This window comes from Lucilia cuprina, chromosome 6 (genome assembly GCF_022045245.1).
Source record: "Lucilia cuprina isolate Lc7/37 chromosome 6, ASM2204524v1, whole genome shotgun sequence".
NCBI classification, from domain to species: domain Eukaryota; kingdom Metazoa; phylum Arthropoda; class Insecta; order Diptera; family Calliphoridae; genus Lucilia; species Lucilia cuprina.
In genome coordinates, this window is record NC_060954.1 from 45,389,443 (window position 1) to 45,416,668 (window position 27,226).

At 26.6% G+C, this 27,226-nt stretch overlaps 1 protein-coding gene across 1 annotated transcript; it reads left to right on the plus strand.

Annotated features, from left to right (window-relative positions):
* The first annotated feature begins 450 nt into the window (after positions 1 to 450).
* Positions 451 to 27,226, plus strand: LOC111685082. The gene is made up of 3 exons (XM_023447318.2): positions 451 to 1,601; positions 26,228 to 26,839; positions 26,912 to 27,226. Exons 1-3 carry the CDS (start codon positions 544 to 546, stop codon positions 27,141 to 27,143), a joined length of 1,902 nt encoding a protein of 633 aa, XP_023303086.2. The 5' UTR covers positions 451 to 543; the 3' UTR covers positions 27,144 to 27,226.

A 27,226-nucleotide genomic window follows, 5' to 3' on the forward strand; every position in this document is an offset into this window, starting at 1 on the left:
AGAGAACATTTTCTTAAAAAGAGAGAATGAGAGAGATTTATATTATTACTTATGATACAAATGGTGGTTGTAACAAAAATTTAATACTGTCAATTAACACAACTAGAGGAAAATGTGTGTGTGTGTGTGTGTTTGTATGATGGACTGAACAGAATAAACAAGTAGTAAACAAAAATATACTTCAAGTCCACAAATCAGTTTTTGGCGGAACTCTGAACGTTACACATCAATACAGAAACGGCAGCGGGCGTTTTTGAAAAATCAAAATTTTGAATACTCGTTTAAAAAAGAAAATCTTACGAAATTTTTTTTTCTATATTAAAGTGTTTGAATAATATAACGAAATAAACCAAAACAAAAATTCTTAAAATGGAAAATTTATAAAAATTAAGTGAATTTATAAAAAAAAATTGCAGTGATGTTTTAAACTAAATAGAAAATAAAGCTAGGGACCAATTTTAGTTTGTTTTTTATTAATAAATTTAAAGAAATTTTTTAAGTTTTTGTTTTAAATAAATTGAAAATTTAACAATAATTTACAAAATGTTTACCACACCAAGAAAACAAAAACAACATAGCATGGATGCTAAAGAATACCACAATTCTCCCCAGCACAAGAGTCTAATAAATATTAACACAAACACCCCTATACCAACAACATCGTCAACCACCACCACCACCAATATCACGAACCCAATAGTATTTGAAAATGGCACTATGTTTGGTGCCATCTCCCCTGATACAACCAACAATTCGGCTAAATTAAGCGTAACATCATCGGATAATACAACAACATATCTAACAATACCGGAAATAGTGATTAGTGCTAGCTCTAGCTCAAATACTCTCAATCGTAGTCGCTGTGAAATGTCACAGGCAAATAGCGAAGAAAGTGCCATGGAAAGTACTGCTTTGCTAGAGGCCACAACAACAACAACTTCATCCATAATACCTTCAGCTGGCATCAGTGATAGTAATGATGAGCCAGCAGTTTTGCAAGATGAATTTGATCAATTTATCTTAAATCGCACAACATCCGAAAGTAACATTTTAGAATCGAGCATTTACAGTGAATTACAATTTCCACCCTCTCTACATGGTGGTAGTATTCTAGCCATTAACTCTAGCAATGGTGTTGGCACTGGTGGTTATGTTAGTAGCAGTGGCGGGCCCAATGTTGCTACACAACTAGCCGGACCACAAACACCCCCTCATGGCAATGCACGTCAAACGAAACGCACGAAACGTAAACACAAAACAAAATCTAAATGCACAGCTACGGCAGCTACATTAGCAGCTGCTGCTAGTCAACGTTCATCACCTACACATTATCCTCCACGTTATACGGCTATATTTATGGATGCTCATCATCATGGCCACCAACAATATGGCAATGTTATGACAACATCCAGTCAACATCATAGTGGCGGAGGCGCTGCCAATGCATTGGGACAAATTGCAAGTGCGGCAGCGTCATCGCCATTTTTAAATGCACCTGTTGCTCAGGATACTGCTGCTTATATGCAACAATTTCAATATTTCCAACAGAGACCCATGGTTACGACCATGTCCCCAATGGCGGGGCATCATAGACATCATAGGTAAGTTATATCCACCTACCCCCACAAAAAAATTTATAAATTGGAAAAATTTTGTTATTTTTACAATTTTGTATTATTTGCCTCATGTAAAGATTCAATTTATTTCATTGTTTACATTAGGTAAACTATGAATTATTAAGAAATTTCTTTATTATTTACTTAATGAACACAATGCACTTTTTCAAATGTTTTTAAAATTTTCATTAGGTTTCTCTTAAAACGTAAATTTGTTCATTGTTTACCTTTTTGCCATTAGGTAAACTATCAAGTAGTTTACAATTTTTTTCAAATAATTTAAGATTTTCTTATTTAACATAATGTAAACAATTGCAATTTGTTAGTATAGACAAAGTTTTTACTTAAAATTAACGAATTTTAGGTAAAATACTTAATTGTTTACAAATTTTACATATTTTACATTATGTAAACAATTGAAATTTGTTAGTTTTATTAAGTTTTTCCATGAAACAAAGTTGTTTTCGTTAAAAATATTAAATTTTTTAACAATTTTACATATTTTACATAATGTAAACAATTGCGTATTCACTACATTTTTGTACTTAGTCAATATTTTCTTTGCTATAGTAGTCTCGTGCAAGAAATTACATTGTTTACATACTTTACTTGACATATTTGACATAAGGTAAATAATGTAAAGAATGAAAATAAAGCAAATTTTTTCTAATTTTAACATAAATTATCACTTTTCGCCATTAAGTATTCAATAATAAAAATTTTTTGCAAAAATGTGGAATTTTTAACAATTTTACATATTTTACATAATGTAAATAATTCCGTAGCAACTACATTTTTGTATTTAGTCAAAGTTTTCTTTGATATATTAGTTAATGGAAAGAAATTTCTTTGTTTACATACTTTACTTTACATATTTGACATAATGTAAACAATGTAAAGAATTACAATTTAGCAAATTTTTCACTTTAATCATAAAGTATTTAATAAAACAAATTAGTTTTTCATACAAAATATTATATTTTTTACAATTTTACATATTTTACATTTAATGTAAACAATTGCGTATCAACTACATTTTTGAATTTATTCACAATTTTCTTTGCAACATTTGTCTCGTGTAAGAAATTACATTGTTTCCATATTTTACTTTACATATTTGACATGATGTAAACAATGTAAATATTAAAAATCTAGCAATTTTAACATAAATTATTAACTTTTGTCATAAATTCAATGAAAAAAGTTTTTGGCAAAAATATTATTTTTTTTTAACAATTTTACATATTTTACATATGGTAAACAATTGCGTATTTACTACATTTTTGTATTTAGTCAACATTTTCTTTGCTATATTAGTTACTAGGAAGAAATTTCTTTGTTTACATACTTTACTTTACATATTTGACATAATGTAGACAATGTAAAAAATTAAAATTAAGCAAAATTTTGCAAATGTTAACATAAATTATTAAATTTTGCATTGTTTTACATTGTTTACATACTTTACTTGATATATTTGACATAATGTAAACAATGTAAAGAATTAAAAGTTAGCCATTTTTTATACATTTTTAACTTAAACTAAGAACTTTTGCCTTAAATTAGTATTGTTCAGCAATTCAACAATTTCTGACTTTTTGTCTTATTACAAAATTTTAAGTTTTTTTTCGTTACTTTATAATTGCGGTTTGTCTTTTTGTATACATTTAAATTGCCAATTTTCATGTCTTAAAACTACTTTGTTAGAATATTTTTTTCTAAAATTATTAAATTACTTTAATGACCTTTCAAATTATGCCTGATTATAACCAATCTAGGTTAACAAAAAAGATTTCGTCATATTTTTTTTAAATTATTATATTACAACCTTTTCTTTATTATTGCTATAATGTTATTAACAGAGCACACTCAAAAAAAAGTCTATTATAAACTTAATACAAACCAACAACAACGACAACGACGACCACAGCAAAAAGGTAATTACATTAATTATATTTTGTTACAAAAACAAAAAACACGTGGAAAAGATGATCATCGTTTCCTTAGAGTTTAAAAGATTTTTTAACAAAGTGAGATTTTAATTAGATTTTATTTTGAAGAAAAAATAAAACATGATAAGAAAAAATTTAAACTTTAAAAGATGTCAAATTTTTAATAATTTTCTTGAGAAAATAATAAAAAAACAATTTAATATTCTTCTTGGTAACAAAAAGCAGTAAAAAACCCTTAAAAAAGCTTGACATTGTCATATTTAGAATGGTAATTGGCATGCTCCATCTTTAAGACAGACAGACAGACAGACGGATGGACAGAAAATGTTTTTCCCTCTCAAAAAAAAAAAACTCTGTTTTGTTTTACTTTTGACAGACCCTATTATTTGATGTGCGTGTATGGTTGTGTGTGATTTCCATATTAAAATTGTTCATACTGTATTTTGGGGAATCTAGACAATTTGGGGGGACAGCCAACAGCTACCATAACAACAAAATGTCCATTATAATATTTGAAATATATAAAATGCCATAATAAACTCTAAGTGGAGATCTCGTTTTTTTTTTTTTGGTAAAATGCGAGTAACAAGCAATATTGGCCGGCCTGGTACTCATGCAACATCAAAAGCACTTATTGCCACACAACCAACAAAAAATATTCAAAGCATCAAACAACAATGCCAATGATATGCTTGTTTTTTTTTTTTTTTGTTCATTTCTTTTCTTTATGATATGAATATATATCCCCTCCAGCCTACAATATCACAAAAATCCATCTAGATTCCAAAAACGAAAAAAAAGTTGAAAACAAAAAAATATGTTGAGGAAGATGTAGAAAAGAAGTCTGTAAACAGCAAACATGTCACGCATGCAGCAAACTACTAACAAAAAAAAAACAAAACAACAATTGGTAGTTTTAATAGCAAACATTTAAAAGTAAAAGAAAGAATAAAAGAAATATAGAAAAAATAAAACATTTTGGATCCAGAAAACAAAGGCAAACAGAAGTATTTCAAATGCGTAGCTTTTGTATTCAAAACACTTAAGAAATCTTCAAAATATATAAAAAACAACAACAACAAACAATAACATGAAAATGGAAATGGAGCAGCTTTTGTTTCCAGACATCATTTATAGGGGTTATTATGTATTGGTGTGGGTGTAAAAGTCATTTCTTGTTGTAATAAAGTTAAAATAGAATAGTTCAAAGACTAGTCCGTTGACTAGTCCATAGACTAGTTCGTAGATTAGTTTATAAACTAGTTCATGGACTAGTCCATAGAATAGTGCATACTCTAGTCTTTATACTAGTTCATAGAATAGTATATAGACTAGTCCATATACTAGTTCATAGACTAATCAATACAATAGTGCATATATTTGTCCATAGACTAGTCTATAAACTAGTTCACAGACTAGTAAATAGACTAGTCCATAGACTAGTCAATAGACTGGTAAGTAGGTAAGTCTATAGACTAGTTCATAGACTAATCCATAAACTAGTTCATGGACTATTTCGTAGACTAGTCCATAGACTAGTTCATAAACAAGTTTAAAGACTATTTCATAGACCAGTTAATAGTCTAGTTCATAGACTAGTGTATAAACCAGTTCATTGATTGGTCCATAGACTAGTCCATAAACTAGTTCATAGACTTGTCCATAGACTGCTCCATAGACTACTCCACCGACTATTTCATAGCCTACTTTATAAACTAGTTCATAGACTAGTTCATAGACAAGTTTAAAGATAAGTCCATAGACAACTCCACTTACTAGGTTATGTACTATTTCATAGACTAGTCGAAAGACTTGTTCATAGAGTAGTTCTTAGACTAGATCATAGACTTGTCTAGTTTATAGATTAGTCCATAGAACAGTTCATAGATTAGTTCATAGACTAGTCCATATACTAGTTTATAGACTAGTCCATAAACTAGTGCATAGACTAGTTCATAGGCTTGTACATAGCCTAGTCCGCAGACTAGTTTATAGACTAGTCCATAGACTAGTCCATAGACTAGTTCATAGACTGATCCATAGACTAGTGGACTACTCCGTATACTAGTTCATAAACTAGTCCTTAAACTAGTTCATAGACAAGTCCATAGACTAGTTCATAGAGTAGTCTATAGACTCGTTCAGAGACTAGTTCACCGACTAGTTTATATTCTAGTCGATAGACCAGTACACAGATCAGTCCATAGCCTGAACTATGAACTAGACTAGTCCTTAAACTAGTTCACTGACTAGTTAATATACTAGTTCATAGACTAGTCTATAGATCAATTCATAGACTGGTCCATAGGCTAGTTCATGGACTAGTCCAAAGAATAGTTAATAGATTTTGTCTAAGAAATGACCTTTTCCCTTACCCCATTATCAGTTTAGTAAAAATCTAACAAGACAGTAGCTTTAAACATAAAAATAACTAAAATACTTTTAATACACAATTTTGAAGAGTTTTATGAGGAAGCTGTTTCTTTTTCTTAAATTTCATGTTTTATTTAAAAAAAAAACGTTTTTTTCTTTCATAACAAAGATTTTTTCAACAAGATTTCTTAAACCTTTTTTTTTAATCCTATGACAACGCTTTATGCTTAATACAAAACCCACTTCAAATTTTAAACAATTTTAGGAATTTTTATTGAATTTTATACTCTACAAATAATAAGTAACCTAAAACATATGTTTAAATTACTAAATAGTTAAAGCAATCTATAGAAAAACATTTATAAATTCCCCCTTGTGAAAGAAAAACTAAATTTAGTTTTTAAAATCAGGTCAAAACTTTGAAGAAAAAAATGTCAAATTTTTTCGGAACAAAAAATATTCAAACACTTGTGTTCTATTCTTAAAGAAATAAAATTAATTATTTGTAATTTATTATTGAATGCCTTATAAGACGTGATTGATAGATTTTAGATAAATTTCTTTTATTGAAATTTACACAAGAATATTAAGTGTTTACTTCTTGGTTTGAGTGTAATTTGAATTTTTGTTGTTGTGTTAGTTTGAAAAAACTATGTATTTCCGGTTGTTAGTAAACAAAAAAGGAAACTCGTATTATTTAATATGTCGATAAGAAAAAAACTAAACAAATTTGAATTTGTTTTTCTTAAGGAAATAAAGAAAAATTACCGAAAATTTGTCAAGACCCTGACAGGTTACTCTGTACATAAATAGAGAGAAATTACTTGTCTCTTGACTTATCCTGATCAAATAAGACTAAACAGTAAATTTAAAACATTTTTTTAGGAAAAGCTTTTACAAGATTGGAAATGGTCCAATAAAACACTCATTGAATTTTCAAGTTCAAATTATATTTGTCTTTCAATATATAAATTTGGGAGCTTTTTAAAACAGGCTTAATGTTTAGTAAAACATCAATTGAGTTTTCAACTTTAAAAACTTCTATAGTCTTTAAATATAAACTTAAGAGCTTTTGAAATATATATTAACTAGGGAGCTTTTAAAACAACCTTAATGTTTAGTAAAACATCCATTGAGTTTTTAAGTTTAGAAGCTTGATTAATCTTTCAATGAAAACTTAAGAGCTTTTACAAAACTATAAGCTATCAGCCATGGAGTTTTCAAGCTTTGAATGCACACTTTGGAAGCGTTTTAGAAAAAGTTTTAAACAAACTTTCTGTGACTTTAAACGCTAATTAAAAACTAAATTTTAACTTATTTAAAGCTTGCTCTGCAATATTGATAAAAAAAGCTTTGAAAGCTAGTATAGTGTTTATGCTATAGCTTTAGTAGATTTTAATAAAAAATTGTAAATTTATGAGCTTTTCAGAAAAAGTTTTTTTTTTTTTTTTAAAAGCTTCATATGATTTCTAAAGCTAAATAAAAACTAAATTTAAACTTATTTACGTTTATTTTGCAATATCGTAAAAAGCTTTGAAAGCTTGTATAATCTTTAAATGCTTTTTGAAAAAAAGCTTTTTGTGATTTCAAAAGCTAAATAAAAACAGAATTTAAACGTATTTAAACTTAAAGAGATAACGGTAAAGAGCTTTTTTAGAAGAACCAACCAATTTTGAAAAATAATGTTTGAAAATAAGCTTTTAAAGCTCAAATCTGACAATTACTAAAACAAAACCAATGTAACGAAATCTCTTTAACAAATTTACTTTAATTACATAATAAATTGACGAAATATTATGGAAATTTCAAATATTTTTCACAAAGTTTCATGCAAAAACGTGGCCACTCGAAAAGGTGTTAATAGAAATTTATTAAAGGTGTTAATTTAAAAATTCCAGATATAAAAGTTAGTTTTATCAGATAGACTTTTTAAAAGCTTTTTTACCAGACTTATGTATTTAAGTTTTTGGTACTAATTTTTCCACAATTGGTGCTGCTTTTAGTATTTAAAGTAAATAAAAATCTTTTTTATCAATTTTTTTGTTAAAAAAATCAATTTTACCAATAAATACTACAAACCGACAACCAAATACAAGAAGCTTCTCTTTTTTTGTTAATGTTTATTTAAAAACTAAAGTAAATATTATTCGAACTACACTGCACAAAATACTATAAAGGTACTAATAAACAAACAACAAGTAGAAGAAGAAAACAAAGTAACAAGTACTTGATTTATGGCACCAACAACAACAACACTTAAAGGCCCCCTATATATTAAATAAACTAACTGACTGATATTTGAAAAATGTATTTTTTTTCTCTTTTACTAGACCTTGTAATAATAAATATAAAATATAAATAAAAAAAATGTGTTAATTATAATAAACTAGATAAGGGAACATACAACAAATAATAAAAAAAAAACGAAGAAGAACAAAAAAATATTTGTAACTTGTCAATTATATTCAATATATGGTTTCTAAAATTCATAATTTTATTTTACCTTTTGTTTGCTTACTTTCAAATCTAACATAACCAGACAACATCCACAAAACCTTTTAAACATATTTCCCTTAAAAAATATTATCTTTGATGATTGAAAGACCATCAATATCAGTTTTCAATTTTAACATGTTTCAGTTTTTTTTGGTTAGATTTTTTTTGAAAAGGGCATTTACGTTTTTTTGTGGGTTTCTTTTATTCTAAAATTTCTTATTGTTTCTTTTTCTTCTAACATGAGTATTTTTTTTTCTTTAAGTACTTTCGGTAGTTTCTTTTTGAAGTTATATTTATTTAAAAACATGTGTGAAATGAAAAGGGTTTTTTTCTTTAAATATAGCTTTTTTTAAAAGACAGTTTTTGTTTTTTGAAGTGAACAGATTCTAAATTTAATAACATGTGACATGAATTTGTTTTTTGGGTAAAGGAGCATTAAACCTCTAATAGAATGCAGACAGACAGACAGACATATACATTGGAAAAATTTTAATTTAACATAAGCATTACGTTCAAAATTTTCTTTTAAAAACTTTTAGCTTAAATTATGAAAAGATAAATGTAAATGTTAACAGTCTAACAGTTTTTACAGCTTTCACAAGAGCTTTAGGTGTCAGAAAAGCTCCTAATAAGTTGACAATTTAATAAAAAGCTTAATTTTAATATATATTTTTTTTTAAAACTTAAAAAATAGTTTAAATGTTTTTAAGGGAAGCTAAAGCTTTTATTAGTTTAAAGTTTTAAAGCTAAATTTTAATAAAAGCTTCAAAGCTTAAAAAGCAAAATTTTTAAAGGAAAGCAAGGATTGCAAAAAAGTAAGTTTGTAAGTTAAAGTTTAAAGCTGTATTTGAATACAGTTAAACTTTGTGAAGCTTTTCAAAACTTAGAGCAACCAAGTTAATTTAAAGCTTAATTTGAACACATTTCTTTATTTAAGTTCTAAGTTCTTGTTATTTTCTTCTTCAGTTCTAGTTCTAGTTCTAGTTTAGTTCTAGTTCAGTTTTAGTTCTGTTTTAGTTCTGTTCTATTTCTGTTCTAGTTCTGTTCTAGTTCTGTTCTAGTTCTGTTCTAGTTCTGTTTTAGTTCAGTTCTAGTTCTGTTCTAGTTCAGTTCTAGTTCAGTTCTAGTTCAGTTCTAGTTCAGTTCTAGTTCAGTTCTAGTTCAGTTCTAGTTCAGTTCTAGTTCAGTTCTAGTTCAGTTCTAGTTCAGTTCTAGTTCAGTTCTAGTTCAGTTCTAGTTCAGTTCTAGTTCAGTTCTAGTTCAGTTCTAGTTCAGTTCTAGTTCAGTTCTAGTTCAGTTCTAGTTCAGTTCTAGTTCAGTTCTAGTTCAGTTCTAGTTCAGTTCTAGTTCAGTTCTAGTTCAGTTCTAGTTCAGTTCTAGTTCAGTTCTAGTTCAGTTCTAGTTCAGTTCTAGTTCAGTTCTAGTTCAGTTCTAGTTCAGTTCTAGTTCAGTTCTAGTTCAGTTCTAGTTCAGTCTAGTTCAGTTCTAGTTCAGTTCTAGTTCAGTTCTAGTTCAGTTCTAGTTCAGTTCTAGTTCAGTTCTAGTTCAGTTCTAGTTCTAGTTCAGTTCTAGTTCAGTTCTAGTTCAGTTCTAGTTCAGTTCTAGTTCAGTTCTAGTTCAGTTCTAGTTCAGTTCTAGTTCAGTTCTAGTTCAGTTCTAGTTCAGTTCTAGTTCAGTTCTAGTTCAGTTCTAGTTCAGTTCTAGTTCAGTTCTAGTTCAGTTCTAGTTCAGTTCTAGTTCAGTTCTAGTTCAGTTCTAGTTCAGTTCTAGTTCAGTTCTAGTTCAGTTCTAGTTCAGTTCTAGTTCAGTTCTAGTTCAGTTCTAGTTCAGTTCTAGTTCAGTTCTAGTTCAGTTCTAGTTCAGTTCTAGTTCAGTTCTAGTTCAGTTCTAGTTCAGTTCTAGTTCAGTTCTAGTTCAGTTCTAGTTCAGTTCTAGTTCAGTTCTAGTTCAGTTCTAGTTCAGTTCTAGTTCAGTTCTAGTTCAGTTCTAGTTCAGTTCTAGTTCAGTTCTAGTTCAGTTCTAGTTCAGTTCTAGTTCAGTTCTAGTTCAGTTCTAGTTCAGTTCTAGTTCAGTTCTAGTTCAGTTCTAGTTCAGTTCTAGTTCAGTTCTAGTTCAGTTCTAGTTCAGTTCTAGTTCAGTTCTAGTTCAGTTCTAGTTCAGTTCTAGTTCAGTTCTAGTTCAGTTCTAGTTCAGTTCTAGTTCAGTTCTAGTTCAGTTCTAGTTCAGTTCTAGTTCAGTTCTAGTTCAGTTCTAGTTCAGTTCTAGTTCAGTTCTAGTTCAGTTCTAGTTCAGTTCTAGTTCAGTTCTAGTTCAGTTCTAGTTCAGTTCTAGTTCAGTTCTAGTTCAGTTCTAGTTCAGTTTTAGTTCTGTTCTAGTTCTGTTCTAGTTCTGTTCTAGTTCTGTTCTAGTTCTGTTCTAGTTCTGTTCTAGTTCTGTTCTAGTTCTGTTCTAGTTCTGTTCTAGTTCTGTTCTAGTTCTGTTCTAGTTCTGTTCTAGTTCTGTTCTAGTTCTGTTCTAGTTCTGTTCTAGTTCGGTTCTAGTTCTGTTCTAGTTCTGTTCTAGTTCTGTTCTAGTTCTGTTCTAGTTCTGTTCTAGTTCTGTTCTAGTTCTGTTCTAGTTCTGTTCTAGTTCTGTTCTAGTTCTGTTCTAGTTCTGTTCTAGTTCTGTTCTAGTTCTGTTCTAGTTCTGTTCTAGTTCTGTTCTAGTTCTGTTCTAGTTCTGTTCTAGTTCTGTTCTAGTTCTGTTCTAGTTCTGTTCTAGTTCTGTTCTAGTTCTGTTCTAGTTCTGTTCTAGTTCTGTTCTAGTTCAGTTATAATTCAGTTCTACTTGTAATTCAGTTCCGTTTTAGTTCAAAATGTTATGCAAACTAAAAAGCTTAAAAGCTTATAAACATTTACCGACACTTTAAAGTTAAAAATTTATTGTAATTCATTTCTCTATGGCGGCTTTATTTCAACATCACTAATTTCAAAATTGTATGCCAAAATTAAAGCCCTTGAGAAACAATTTTTAAATTAAACTGCTCTATAACCTATTTAAATTTAATTTATTTCCGAAAAAAAATAAAAATAAAACTCATCTATTTTTAAAGCCCTTATTTGTTTAGACTTTATTTAGGCACACAATATATATTTCCTTAAAAAAAAATTAATTTAAATGGTGTTAGCGACATTGAGTCGTTAGACATTGACTATATAGAGTATCTGAGTATCTATATATATATACGTATAAGGGTGTCAACAAAATCACATCCCTTAAGCGTTAAACAAAATCCACAATTTCAATAAAACAAATTATTTTATGTGAAATACGTTTAAATCATCTGTAAATGGGGTTAAATTGAAATTGTGTTTTTTTGCTTTTCTAAATAAAAATTCAAATTGTAAAAGATTTGAGAAAATTTAAGTGAAATTCTATTTTATGTCTATTGCCCAAATAAATTTTTCTTTTTTGCTTTTTGCTACAGGAATGGGGGGATTTATAAGGAAAAAACTTTAACAGATGTCATATTAAAGTAGAAAACAAATGGCTGCAAAAAAAGGGGGTGGTTTTAGACTTCTTCTGGGGGCTTTTGCTTTAGCTAACTCTTGGGAAAGAGTGTGAATATTGTGGTTAATGTTATGTATTGTAATTTGATATATTTAAGCCGTTTAACTAAAAATATACAAGAAAACAATAGATAACAAATACTTAGTACTGTATGGGCGAGAGTACTTAAAGGTATCTTTTGTGCTTTATTTTTGTTAGATTTTTAAGGCTTCTTCTTTTTTTCAGCAATATTTCTTAAAAGAGTAAAAGATTTAAAATGATTTATAAAATATTAAAACGTAAAATGTTAAACTTTTATCACGTTTCCTTTGAGCATGTTGCTGTGAGAGGAAGATAAAAGGGAGAAATGTTTATGTATTGTATGGGTAAAAGTACTTATTGCAATTATTTACAGATTATTGTTAAAAAAAAAAAGCTTCAAAGCTATTCAAATTTTATGCATATACATAAAAGTGTGTGATAGAAACCGTTTAAACGATATTATTTTACAGTTTAAAAGCTTAAAGCTTAATATTATTGAATACTGATTCGTTAGATAATTATAAAGCTTTTAATAGCGTTTTATAAGTTTTAATAATGCTTACACTTTTGTTTGTTTTTAAACTGAGAGTTATTACGCTTAAAAAAGCTTTATGTATAGAAACTTTCTTTAAAATGTTTGTTACAACTTTAACTCAAGTTTTGGAAAAAAAAAAACTTTAGAAATATATTGTGATTTGTTAACTTTAAAGCTTAACAATTCACAAGATCAACATTCAGTTTTAAAAGAAGCTTTTTCAAAAAAATTTAAAGTAAATTTTCTTTAAAGCTTTTTTAACTGAAAACTAACATAAGGAAAATATAATTTGAATCAAAAGCTTTAAGTATAAAAATTTGCACTTCCTTTATAATTAAACTTTAAGCTAAACAAATAAAGTTTAACAATAAGCTTTAAAATTGTTTATAAAGTTTAAAATGTAAATTACTTAAATTCTTCTTTTGTTATAAATTTAAAACACATCTTGTAAAAAAGCTTTAATTAGACTGCTGGTAAATTTATTAAATTATCTAAATAAAAGATAAAAAGCTTTAAGCTTTTGAAATAAAACAACAGTTTTTTAATATTAATTAGTTAGGCTAGTAAAGAGTTTAAGCTTTTTTATATTAACTTAAGCTTGAAACGAATTATAAGCTTTTTAATGTCAAAGCTTTAAACTTAAAATAAAATTACAGCTTTAGTTATAATAAATTGTATATAAACTTTTTATTAGACTTTAACTTTTATAGCTAAAGCTTTTTAAGCTAAATATGAGCTTTATAATTGAAATTATTTAGACGGCTAAAAGATTAAGCTTTTTATTATGAACATTGTTAGCAGACTTTATTTTGAAACGAATTTTAAGCTTTTTAATGTCTTAAAACAAAATGGCAGCTTTTTTTATCAAAATAAGTTGTAAGCTTTTTGAATTTCAACACAATTTACATCATTAATCTTCAAATTAATCTTTTAAGCATAATTGTATCCAACTTATACCCCAATTGTTTCACTAATTTATAGTTAGTAGGGGAAGACTTTTTCCCTACAAGAAAGCACAACCATATGTTTTCTCATTTATTTAGCATCTAGTTGACCTTATTGTTACCATTAACAGAAACAGAAACAAATGATTGTAATATATCAGCATATTTGATGCCTTTTATTTGCTCCAGAAAAAGAACAAAAACAAAAAAAATTGACTCAAATATCTAAACATTGACACCCATCATCATCAATATCTTTGGTCAAACTCATCAACAACTTTTCACAAAACGAAAACTATTCTTTTTCTAAATGATAAACAAAACAAAAAAAAATAGAAAATATCATATATCACTTTGATTCCTAGGTTTTTCTTTCTACAAATGATAAATGAATAGTTTTTTTTTATAAAATACAAAGAAATTGATAATAAATTCAAAGAATAAATGAAACGATTTTAAAACTCATCAAACAAAGCCCAGTAGTGTGTTCTTTTTTTAAATATAATAAAATTTTCTTTTAATAAAGAAATTTTTAATATTAGAAACGTTTGAGTTATATGATATATGATTATTAGCTGCTTAAAAAGTCTCTAAGTCTTTAAGTAGCTTATACAAATGCTTTTAAAGTTTTTCATGGGTTTTTTTGTTTAAACATTTTATTAAAAAGCTTTAAGCTAAGTTATGGTTTTTCTATTGGTTTTCTAGAACAAATTTCATATTGTTTAAAGAATTTGTTAAAAAAAAAGACTACATAAATAATAGATTTAAAAAATTAACATTTTAAGAATGTTTATGAAATTAAGCTTTATATTAAAGTTACTATTTAAGCTTTATATTTATAAGCTTTTAGTTAAAATTTCTTTATTGGAAATAAAGTTATTTGTTCCGGTAGTATTTCTCATTTTAAAACAACTTTGTGGTATTAAAGATCTAATGAATATTTATTCTCTTTGCAAGAAAAGCTCAACTTTTAAGCTTTATAGTAAAGTTAATACAAATAAGCTTTTGATTAAAAGTTGTTTAGTGTAAAAGGAGTTATTTGTTGCGATGGTTTTTCTCATTCAAAAATAACTTTTCTCTCTTGGTATTAAAGAACTAATAAGGATTTGCAGTAAAAGCTCTACTTTGGATTAGAAAACTCTCTATTTTAGATCAGCTTTAACCAGCACTGATTGAGCATGAACTTTCTCAAATTCTAAACAAATATGAAAAAATGGATTCATTTTAAAACCAATGAGCTTTAGTAGCCAAAATCAGCATTGGATTTTAAACTATAAGAAAAGCTCATTTACATATGTAAGATAATGATATAAATATCAGTTGATAATCCTTGAAGCTTGATTATACTCTTTTTACAGAAAAAAGCTCAACGTTTGATTTAAAATACTTAACATTAGTATTTTAAAGCTTTTTTCTGTAAAATTTATATAATAAAGTTTTTTGTGTCTCAACAAACTTTTTACTTTTGTCAAAAGAAACTTTTGATCTGAGATCAGTTTTAGGATCTTCAATAGCTTTTAAGCTTTAAGAAAAGCTCTTTTATATCTAAGGTTATTAACAGGTATGTTTAGTGCTTAGTGTTCTAGTCTGTTAGACCGTAGTTGGTGGTTTCATCTGAGGCATTGTTTAAGCAGCTTACAACAGACCCGATTAATTTTTAACTTTAGACCTGAATTCAAAACTTTAGACCTGTGTCCGATATTGAAAACCATGTAATGCCGCTAGTTTTTCTCCCTACATCTCATCTCAAGAATATAAAACATCAAGCATTCTTTGAAATTCTAAAGTTTTTAAGCTTTTCGTAAAGCTTTTTTATGGCATAAAGTATAACTATAGATTTTTAAAGTTTGCAATTAGATATCACTTATATATAAAATGATTAGCACATGCCTTAGAAAATGTTTAAATCAAATAGCTTTAAAGCTTTCAAAAAAAGCTTTTATTTCCTGAGATTATAGTAAATAGAAGTCTAAGGGCTTTTTCAAATGAAAGAAATTTTTTTAAAATTATTCTAGATGGACACTTGTCTATTAAAATTCCCCCAAAATGTATACGTTTTACATAACAAAAACCAAAAGTTTTCAACAAATAAATACCGCCATTTCCTGTTCATGGGTGTCTTGCAGAGACAATTGTTTTTTTAAGACGAAAATAAACTTAAATATTAAAGTGTTGAGAAGTTTTTTTTCTTTAAATAAATGTAATTGTTTATTTAAATTTTCCTAAAAGCGAACAATACGTGAGAAGTATTGTTGTGTTTTTTTTTCCAATATTTTTTCCCACTTTATCGATTTAGGCTTAATTTACTGCTAATGATTTTGTTTAATTGTGCCCAAATTTGGTTATCCAGCTGTTTGAAATATTGAAAATTTTTTGAATAAAAAAAAAGCCGCTTTAGAATGATAATTAAAGAGAGAGAGAAGGGGATAAGGTTCTTGCGGTTTGTTTAGGAAATATTAGAAACGTTTTAACTAACTAGTTATAACGGTTATTTTGTACTTAATTTAAATTTAAATACTATTAATTACTTTAAATAATGACAATTACAAAGCAAGTGCAGTAAAAATAACTATTAAGCAGGTGTTTAAGAGGTATTTTAGAAAAAAGCTTTTTTATGGATATAAAAGCTTTATGTGTTAAGAATATTTAATGAGAACTAAAGATTATAGCGAAAATGTGTGTTAAAAGTTTTAAAAAGGAAATATGTAAGTTTCATATAAAACTTATTTGGGTCAACTTTAAGTTCTAAACTAGAAAAAAATCATTGATTTGATTCTAAAGCTTTTGAAATAATTTCATTTTAACTATTAGTTTAACTAAACAATTTAAATTAATATTCCTTTTATAGCTTTACTTTTCTTAAACTCATTAAATACCCGCATTGATTTTTAATTAGTTACTTTTTCTTCAAAAAAAAAAAAAAAAAAAACTAATTGTGGAAAACAAATTTCAAAAAAAATAATTTAATTTCTACACTTTGTAAGTAGTTTTCTTAAGAATTTCTTAAGAAATCTATAAGTTGTAATGAAACCTTATAACATAAATTCTTTATTTTTTTATAGAATTTCAAATGCAACATATGTACATTAGACGCTGCTGCATGCACATGCATACAAATGTTGCACAAAGTCGTTAAATTTCAAAAAAAAATCAACATATTACTACACTTATGCCATTAGAAACTTGTGCATTTAATTTTTCGACAAAGAAAATCTTTTCAAGTTTTTGTATTTTTATTGAAATATAAAACGTTTGTAGGTTTTCATTTTAATATTTTTTTTTTGTTTCAGAAATTGTATACATTTTGCTTCACTGTGTAATGCAGCAGCTCATAAATTAGCTGGAAGCGTTAATGTGTAACAATGTTGAAGATTTTCCTCATTCTTCATTGAAGTTATGGGTTCAGTTTCAGCTATATTTTGTTTCTATAAAAAAACTTTTCATCGTTTTAAGTTTCCAAAGTCTATTTCTCTAGCATTTATAGGGGTATTCACTTATTATGGTCACTGCTACTTCTGTAAAATGTTCACTTAAGAAAAAGCTTTATTATATAAATGAATTTCTTCGTTGAAAGCATAAAAACAGTTCACTGTTAAACAACTAATGTAAACTTTCATTGTATATATGAAACATATTTCATTAATATTATGAAATCTTTTTTCAAACAAATGTCATCTATATGTTCATTGTTTTAATGTACAAAACTGCATTCTATAAATGAAATTTTAACATTAAGTCAATGCAACAGTTTTTGCTTGTTTCATTATATTTATGAAGAATGTATCATGAATTTCATTCAAAAATTTAGTATGTAATCATAGTTTTATTAAAAACTAAAAGAAAAAGCTTCAATCCAAATTTATTATTAAATCAATGAAACAGTTCATTGTTTAAGAACTAATGTAAGTTTTTATCGCATTTATAAAGAATATTTCATTAGTGTTATGAAATCTTTCTTAAACAGTTATCATAAATATAATCATGTCAAAATCATGTCAACCAAACTGCATTCTATAAATGAAATTTTAACATTAAATCAATCAGCTCTTGTTTAAAATACAAAATAAACACTTTCATTATATTTATGAATAATGTATCATTATTTTTATGAAATTTATTTAAAAATCGAACATGTATTCAACACTTAAAGAAGATGCATTCCAGTCATTAAATTTAATCATTTAACCAATGTGGTTTCCGGTAGGTTAGTGGTTAGTGTTCTAGTCTAGTAGACCAGAGGTGGTGGGTTCGATTCCCACCTGAGGCACTGGTTAAGGAGTGCACAACAGGCTAGATAGAGGCCCAGGTGTATTTCTTCGGATATTATGTATATATGTACATTCTCCTTTCAAACAAACTAACTAATCAATGAAACTGTTTATTTTTCCAAAGATAATGTAAGTTTTCATTGTATTTATGAAGAATATTTCATAATTTTTGTCATTAACATGTTTATACAAAAAAAAAAACACAAAATTATTGTGTATTTAAAGAAAAGGCCGCATTCTAAGAATGACATTGATTAAGAGCTAACATAACGCTTTATTGTATTTATAAAGAATATTTCATTAATGTTATGAATATCTTATTAAATTTGTTATAATTATAGAAATTATAAAAATTTTAAACGCCAACATAAAAAATCATTGCATTTTAGCTTAAAATGCTAAATTTGCAATTGTTTACATTAGGTAAAATATGTAAACAATACAAAATTTTGTCCAAAACTTATAATAAATTAAAAATTTTACTTATTTTGGGTTAAAATGCTAAAATTTCAATTGTTTACATTAGGTAAAATATGTAAACAATACAAAATTTTGTCCAAAACTTAAAATAATTTTAGAATTTTACATATTTTGGGTTAAAATACTGAAACTTTTATTGTTTACATTAGGTAAAATATGTAAACAATACAAAATTTTGTCCAAAACTTATAATAATTTAAAAATTTTACTTATTTTGGGTTAAAATGCTAAAATTTCAATTGTTTACATTATGTAAAATATGTAAACAATACAAAATTTTGTCCAAAACTTAAAATAATTTAAGATTTTTACATATTTTGGGTTAAAATACTAAAATTTTTATTGTTTACATTAGGTAAAATATGTAAACAATTCAAAATTTTGTTCAAAACTTAAAAAATTTTTAAAATTTTACTTATTTTGGGTTAAAATGCTAAAATTTCAATTGTTTACATTAGGTAAAATATGTAAACAATTCAAGTATTTGTACAAAAACTTTTGAAATAAAAAAATTTCAAATAAATAACTATACTACTATAAAACTGATAAAGTGCATCATGAGTACAAAATTGATTTCATTGCAAAAAAAACATAATTCAATTTTACATGAAAATCGTGTTTCATACCAGTTTTTTATAGATTTTATAAAAATAAAACTGATATGAAAAAGAAAACCTACAGAAGCTTTTAAAGCTGAAAAAAGTGTAAATTTTAAAAATAAAATTTATTTATGAAGCAGACACTACTTTGTAATAAATAGCTCAAAGGGAAAAAAACACAACACAACACACACACAACAGATTCATTGAAAAAAATCACGCGTGTCAAAACTTATTTTTATTACAACAGCAATAATAAAAAAACAACAAGAAATAAAGGAGAGAAATTAAAATGTTTTTAAATCAAATTTATTAGGTGCTTACTAAAATCAGACAATTTTTATTTTAACAACTGACAAATCGAAAATTTACAGTTTTTTTTGAAATGAAATTATCAAAATTAAAATTTAAAATAAAAACAACAACAACACACCATAACACATTCTAACACAATAGCCAAAGAGAGAAAATGTTGAAGAACATTAAGAAAATGTGTTAAGGTCGTTAATTTATTTAAATGCAGCTGCATTTTTCTTTAGGGTATTGTTGTTCTGATCTGATTTGAAATATAACACATTTACTAGACTGGATCATCATTATCATGATGAAGATGAACAGAAATTTTTAAGAATTATGTTGTATGTGTTCATGTTTAAATTTTGTTGTTTTCTTTTTAAATAACTTTTGTTGTTGTTTTTTTTTTCAAATGTTCGCCTTAACTAATTGATTTACAAATGCAACAACCTACTCAAAAAAAAAATTTAGAATTTTGAAAATTTTATTATACATTGACTAATCTAACCTTTTTTTTGGGAGAGATAGTCAAATTATGTTGATGAGCAAACGACCTACAGCCATCATTTGCATTAAACTTTTAAAAGCTTTTAACTTTTATGTCAAAATTCTTGCCCCCCAAAAAAGAAAAAAACAAAAGATTAAAAAGCTATAAAAACCGCAATTGAGTTTTAATCTTAAAATTGTTTTGAATTTCAACAGTTCGGTTAATTGGGCAATTAAATTTGAAAATAAAATTTCGTCAAAAAATTTATAACAAAAAAACATAACAAAACAGAAAAGAACTCACATTGTGTTTTATTTAAAAAAAAGAGATGTTGAAACTCATTAGGAGATAAAATTGAAATTTTCAAAACTTTTTTAAAACTTTAAAATTAAACTAAATTTGATAAGACAACAGGAAACTATTAAAATTTAAATTAAAGAAAAACTTAAATAATTTAAAAGATTTTCATGCAAATACAACATTTTCTACTTAAAAATGCAAGTAAAATGTGTAAACAATTAAAAATTATGAAAAATGTAAATAATTAAAAAAATTTGCTTATTTTGACTTAAAATTCAAGAATTGCTATTGTTTACCTTACTAAAATGTGAAACAATGAAACAGTTCATTATTTAATAACTAATGTAATCTTTCATTGTATTTATAAAGAATATTTCATTAATATTATGAAATCTTTCTTAAACAGTTAACGTATTTATAATCATATAGCATTACGAATGAAATTTTAACTTTTTATCAGTAGAAGTCGTTCTTGTGTAAAAGACAAAATAAACACTTTCGTTATATTTATGAATAATGTATCATTATTTTTATGAAATTTATTTAAAAATCGAACAAGTATTCAACATTTAAAGAAGTGGATGCATTCCAGTCATTAAATTTAATCATTTAATCAATGTGGCCTTCGGTAGGCTAGTGGTTAGTGTCCTAGTTTGGTAGACTGGAGGTGGTGGGTTCGATTGCCACCTGAGGCACTGGTTAAGTGTGTTTTTGTATAAAATGTGTAAACAATTCAAATTACAATTTAAAGATAAAAAACTTGAAATTTTTTAAAAATTCGGCTTATTTTGGCTTAAAATGCTTTAAATTCAATTGTTTACATGATGTAAAATATGTAAACAATTAAAATTTTTGTTGAAATTATTTCGAAAATTCTGTTCTTTGGCAATTGTTTACTGTTAGTAAATTATGTAAATAAATACAATTTTTAGATAAAAACATGAAATTTTTCAAAAATATTGCTTCTTTTGGCTTAAAGTGGAAGAATTTCAATTGTTTACCTTATGTAAAATATGTAAACAATTGAAATTTTTGCTCCTAAACCTGAAATGATTGAAAAATTTTGCTTATTTTTGCTTAAAATTTAAGAATTTCAATTGTTTACATGATGCAAAATATATGTAAACAATTGAAATTTGTATGAAAAACTTCAAATTGTTTTTTAAAATTCTGCTTATTTTGGCTTAAAATGTAAAAATTTCAATTGTTTACCTTAAGTAAAATATGTAAACAATTGAAATTTTTGTATACAAACTTGAAATTGTTGAAAAATTTTGCTTATTTTCACTTAAAATTTAATAACTTTAATTGTTTACCTTAAGTAAAATATGTAAACAATTGAAATTTGTGTGAAATGTGTGTTAGCATTTTTCTGTGAATGCCAAAGAAGAAGAGGGCAAAATCAACTGTGAAATACAAAAACAAATAATAATTAAAAGGCTATAAATCCTCAAAAGCAGTCCATTTAATTTCCATTTTCTCTTGGAACCAAAAAACGAAACCGCATGAGTGGGTTTCAATTTCTACTCCAAACTATAAGAAAAACAGCTGTTTTCTTCAAAAATAGTTAAAAATTAGAATAATTTATTCTTTACAGCTGCTTTTGTAACAATTAAAATCTTGTTTTTAAAAACTGGAAATTTTTCAAAAATTATTTGTATTTTAGCTTAAAATGTAAAAATTTCAATTGTTTACCTTAACTAAAATATGTAAAGAATTTCGAAAATCATGTAATTAGCACACATATAACATAAATAAATCGATAATAATGTGCAATTTTAGAAAATAATTGTTTTAAGAGTATTTTACTTTATGTAAACTATGTAAACAATAGTTTTTATTGTTAAAATTTTAACAAAAATTAAAAAATTTTAATAGTTAATCATAATCATTACATAATTATGTAAACTATGATATTCATTAATATTCTTTACATTTTGTTGAATTAAACAAATTTTTATGTTTTTTAAGGAAATTTTAGTTGAAAAGACTTGTAATTATAAATTAAAAATAAAATTTTATGAAAATTTTATATTTTCTATTAATTTTATAGATTTCCTTTATTATTATGTTATTTTTTATAAAATTTCATACTTTATAAATAAACATTAGGTAATTTAATATTTTTTCTGTTTTTTAAATAATTAAAAAATTTTTTCATATTTTCTCCTCTAATAAATTTTATAGTTTTCATAAAAAAAAATTTGTTTTAAACATAAATTAAAGACTTTATTAGCACACACACACACAGAAATAAAATTAATAACTACTATATAAAAAATATCAACATTTTTTTTTCATTTTCTGTTTATAAATCATTAAAAGAAAACAAATGAATTTGTAAAAATTTTACCAAGTAGCCCAAAGGCATTTAAAGAAAAAAAATGAAAAAAAAGAAATTTAAAAGTGTGAAAAATATTTATTGGAAAATATATTTATTCTTTTAATGGCTTTAGAAAATACAAAAGAAATGAATGAAAAAACACATACGCTTTAGCTAAAGGCCATTGTTATATTTTTATCTTTTAATATTAATAGTAAACTATTAGTTAAAGTAGAGGGAAAATCCCTAAATTAAAATTTTCAATAATTTTAAGACAAAAACTAAAACAATCAAAACTTTATTTTTGAAATTTTTAACAAGTTTTTTTTTTATAAAAACAAGTCAAAATATAACTTTTATTTACACTATGTAAAATATGTAAACATTGATAAATTTTCTAATTTTAATTGTTGAAATACTCAGCAAAAGTATTAAAAAGTACTTCCAAAAGAATAACATTTATCACCACTTCAAAAGTAGCATTAAGTGAATTTGTTTAGCTTCGGTGGAAGTGATGTTTATTGACTTCCAAATAAGCGAAAAGAATTCAATTTTGTTTAAAATTAAAAGGTTCATTTTGGAGTTTATATGTTAATGTTTTCACCTTCTAATAACTTTCAAAAAATTAACAAAAAATTACTTCCTGAGAATGACTTCAAATGTGGTGAATTTGGAATCAAATATAAAAAACATTCCTCCTATGACATGCCTGTGTTAAAATCATCACTTCTTTAGATGTTTGTTTAATACTTCCATGGAGTAAATTCTACTTCTTATTCGCTTGTTTGGAAGTACCTTTTTTGTTGGGTTTTATGTGAATCAAATTAATTCCTGAAAATGACTTCAAATGTAGTGAATTTGGAATCAAATAGAAAGAACATTCCCCCCTATGATATGTCTGTGTTAAAATCATAACTTCTCTCTTGTTCAAAAGTACTTTTTTGCTGGGTTTTGAGTGAATCATATAAGTTTTATTCTATAATTGTACTTCACTTCCTAATAACTTCCAAAAAAGGACAACAAAACTTTCTACCTTAAAATGACTTCAGATGTAGTGAATTTGTAATAAAATATAAAGAACATCCTTTCTAAGACAAGCCTGTGTTAAAATCATCACTTCTTTAGGTCTTTTTTAGTACATGAAATTCTACATCTTTTTCGCTTCTTTTGAAGTTCTTTTCTTGCTGAGTTTTTTATATAATGACCAGGACAAGGATTTCTCTACAAATGCATATTATTCGTCAATAACTTAAAATAACTTTTAACTAGTTTTCTTTTCAATTCAAAGAATTTGCTAAAAAATGGTATCGATTTGTTGTGGCATATTTTTGCATATTTTGTTAAAAATGCTTAAATTGCATATTTCGATTTAAATTGCATATATTTTGCATATTTCCAACATTTTTAGCATATTTTTTTAAATCTTTCTAAAACAGATTGTTTTTGTTTTTTTTTTATTTCATATTTTTAAAACAAATTTAATATTTCAAAATTTTTTTAAAATAGAAGGTATTTTGAGGTCCCTAAAGTATCGGAGTTTCTCGTACTCGGAAACTTGTTTTGTTTTGTTATTCTTCTCATTTATACAACAACAAATCAATGTAATTAACACGTAGTTTCTAAAACAAAAGTTTGTATATATGGACATTAAGGAAACTTCAAAATAGAATTAAGAAAAAGTTTCTCAACAAAAGTTTCCTAGTGTGGACCAGGTTTTCAATCGTAAAAGAAATTCGCACCAAATTAAAATTTATTTTAATTACAATTAAGAGTTATCATGCCATTCATATTTGCTATGAATGTGTGTTAGCATTTTTCTGTGAATGCCAAAGAAGAAGAGGGCAAAATAAACTGTGAAATATGAAAACAAAAGCCTACAAATCCTCAAAAACAGTCCATTTACTTTGCATTTTCTCTTGGAACCAAAAAACGCAACCGCATGAGTAAGTTTCAATTTCATCTCCAAACTAGAAGACAGAAAACAGCTGTTTTCTTCAAAAATAGTTAAAAATTAGAATAATTTATTCTTTACAGCTGCTTTTGTAACAATTAAAATCTTGTTTTTAAATCCTTTTCAAAATGACCCTTAAAAAGTGATTTATATACATAGCCTGAAAACTGTACCTGTTTCTATGCCTTAATCTTTTTTTATCAAAATCTTCTTAAACATCAATTTTTCTTTTATTCCTTTCTCCCACCGAAAAGAAAACATAAAACCATAAAAAATTGCATTTTTTATCTTTTCATAAATTCTATTTTCAAAATCTTAGAAATTCTCTAAAACTAAAACCTGCAGACGAAAAAAAAAACTAGAAAAAACATCTGCTTGATTTATTTTATGATAAATTACTAAACAAAAGATCTCATGAAAACGCAACATCCCTCTGCTGGCTGGCTGCAACAGTCAAATAATCATTTTGTCATTGAATCAAATAACAAAAATTCCCAAAAAAAAAAAGAATGAATGCATTAGATTCTTTTAAAGCCGTAAAGCAAAATGAAAGGAGAACATTTAACTTTAGAAAAAAGCAGGTGCTGCATGTCACTGTTTCACTGCAGCAGTTAGTTTTCTTGCGTTTTTTGTTTGTTCATCATTTTCTTTTAGTTGTCTTGAGAAAGTATCCTGTAGTGTTAATAACAACAACAACAAAAACAATTATATTTTACTAACACAAAAGCCGAGTATCCTTAATCTTTTGTTTTTGGGGGGAAAAATGTTTGTCTAATGCACTACTTATTCGTGCATGTGAAGTTAGGGGTTGTTTACCTGTTAAGGATTTGTTAGGTTTTTTTTGGGTTCTAACAAGTCATTGTTAAAACTGAAATAACAAAAATTAATATTTTAAATCTAGAAAAGATATTTTAAAAGCAGGTAGTGAAAATGTCTAAGATCAAAAATAATTTCTTTGAACAAACATTTTTGGTCCAATTCACAATCAATGTCGTATTGTTGTGAAGTTGTATGTCATTACCATTTTTCAAATAAAATGGTTTTTGAAACCAAAACATATTGATAATGTCAAAATTACAACATACTACGATACAACCTTACAATATCGATTGTGAATGAGACAATTGTAAACAAATTCTTCTTTAATAAAAGAAAATCCAATAGACCTCGTCCACACTAGGAAACTTTTGTTGAGAAACTTTTTCTTAATTCTCTTTTGAAGTTTCCTTAATGTTCACACATGGGAACTTTTATTTCAGAAACTACGTATTAGAACTGGTTCACACTGGAATATTTTTTTGAGAAACTTTGGATTTTTAATTGTGAGAGAAAGAAATATGAACCATATGACCTTGTTCACACTGGAAAACTTTTTTTGAGAAACTTTTGTTTTTTTGTGTGTGAGACAAAGAGATATCAACCATTTCTTTCTCTCGCTCATAAAATCAAAAGTTTCTCAGTGTGAAGCGGGTCTATCTTTCTCTCAAACACAAAAGCAAAAGTTTCTCAACAAAAGTTTCCCAGTGTGAACCAGATCTTAATTGAATTAATTTGTTGTTGTACAAGTGAGAAGAATAACAAAACAAGTTTCCGAATGATATTCTTTCTCTTTCTTTCTTGGGAAACTTTTGATTTTTGTGTGTGAGAGAAAGAGCAAGAAATATCAACCATCTCTTTCTCTCACACACAAAATCAAAAGTTTCTCAACAAAAGTTTCCCAGTGTGAACCAGCTCTTAATTGCATTGATTTGTTATTGTACGAATGAGAAGAATAACAAAACATATTTCCGAATGATATTCTCTCAAAATCAAAAGTTTTCCAAAACAGTTTCCTAGTGTGCACCGAAACACAGAATCTTAAAAATTACTATTTTAATGAAAATTTTAATTGTTAACATTAAGTAAATAATCGTTTTTAAACAACTATTTAATCGACCCAATTAAACTTATAAAAGTTCTTTTTTTTTGACACAAAACTATTGACATTTTATGGACATCAAACTAATTGCTCTTTTCTCATTTCCTTCTCCTACTTTCAGATCACTTTATGATGGTGCCACAACAACTGCTGGTATTGAAAATCCTTTAAATTTACATCACACCACAGCAACAACTGCAGCAGTTGTACCACCAGCAGGTGGTGGTATAACACCACCTATACGTCTTAGTTTTCGTAAATGGTTTTCACGACCCTCATTACCCTTTGTTATTGGTATATTGGCATTGGGCGGTGTTGCCTGTACATTGGGTGGTATTGTTTTGGGTTCGACAGGTCTCATCGAACACTCAACACAATATTTAAGTGCTGCTCTATTGATGATTGGTATTGGTGTCTCTTTGCTGGTAATATCTGGTGCAATTTGGCGTTTAAGTTTACCCGATGATGTTGATGAATGTCCCTGCTATCGTCACATGGAAATGTGTAGAAATTGTAATAGTCCCTATTGTAATAGTCGCCTAATGGGTGGTAATTATTTATATCCTGAATTTCAACATCGTCCACCACCTCCTTCCTATTTGACATCGTTGAATGAATGTGCCGGCATGAGTTTACTATTTCATCCCACCGCCTCGGCTCCTCAGGCAGCAGCTTATAGTACATTACGTGTAAATACCCCTCCACCACTATATAGATCCACAAATTCCCTAAGGTAAATAATAAACTTATTTTTATTTTAAATCTTTAACAATTATTAATTTTTTTATTTTTTTTAACTTTTCAGTGTTTATGCCACATCTCCTCCTCCTTCTCATCCATCTCACTCTTTAACACTAACAAGTGCTGGACAACAATACACTGCCGCCAACACTTCTACAATAGTTCCTAATTTACCACCCAACTCTGTGGGCATTGTGCCGGATCACAGTGTCATTACAATGAGTACCGTCATGGAGAATCTACAAGCCCAAACACAACCCTTAATAAAGGAATTTAATTATTTAGAACTGGATTAATATTTAAATTTATTTTATTTATAAGTTTTTTTTTCTTAAAAACCAAATTGACTGATCACACTATTATTATTATAATTAATAAC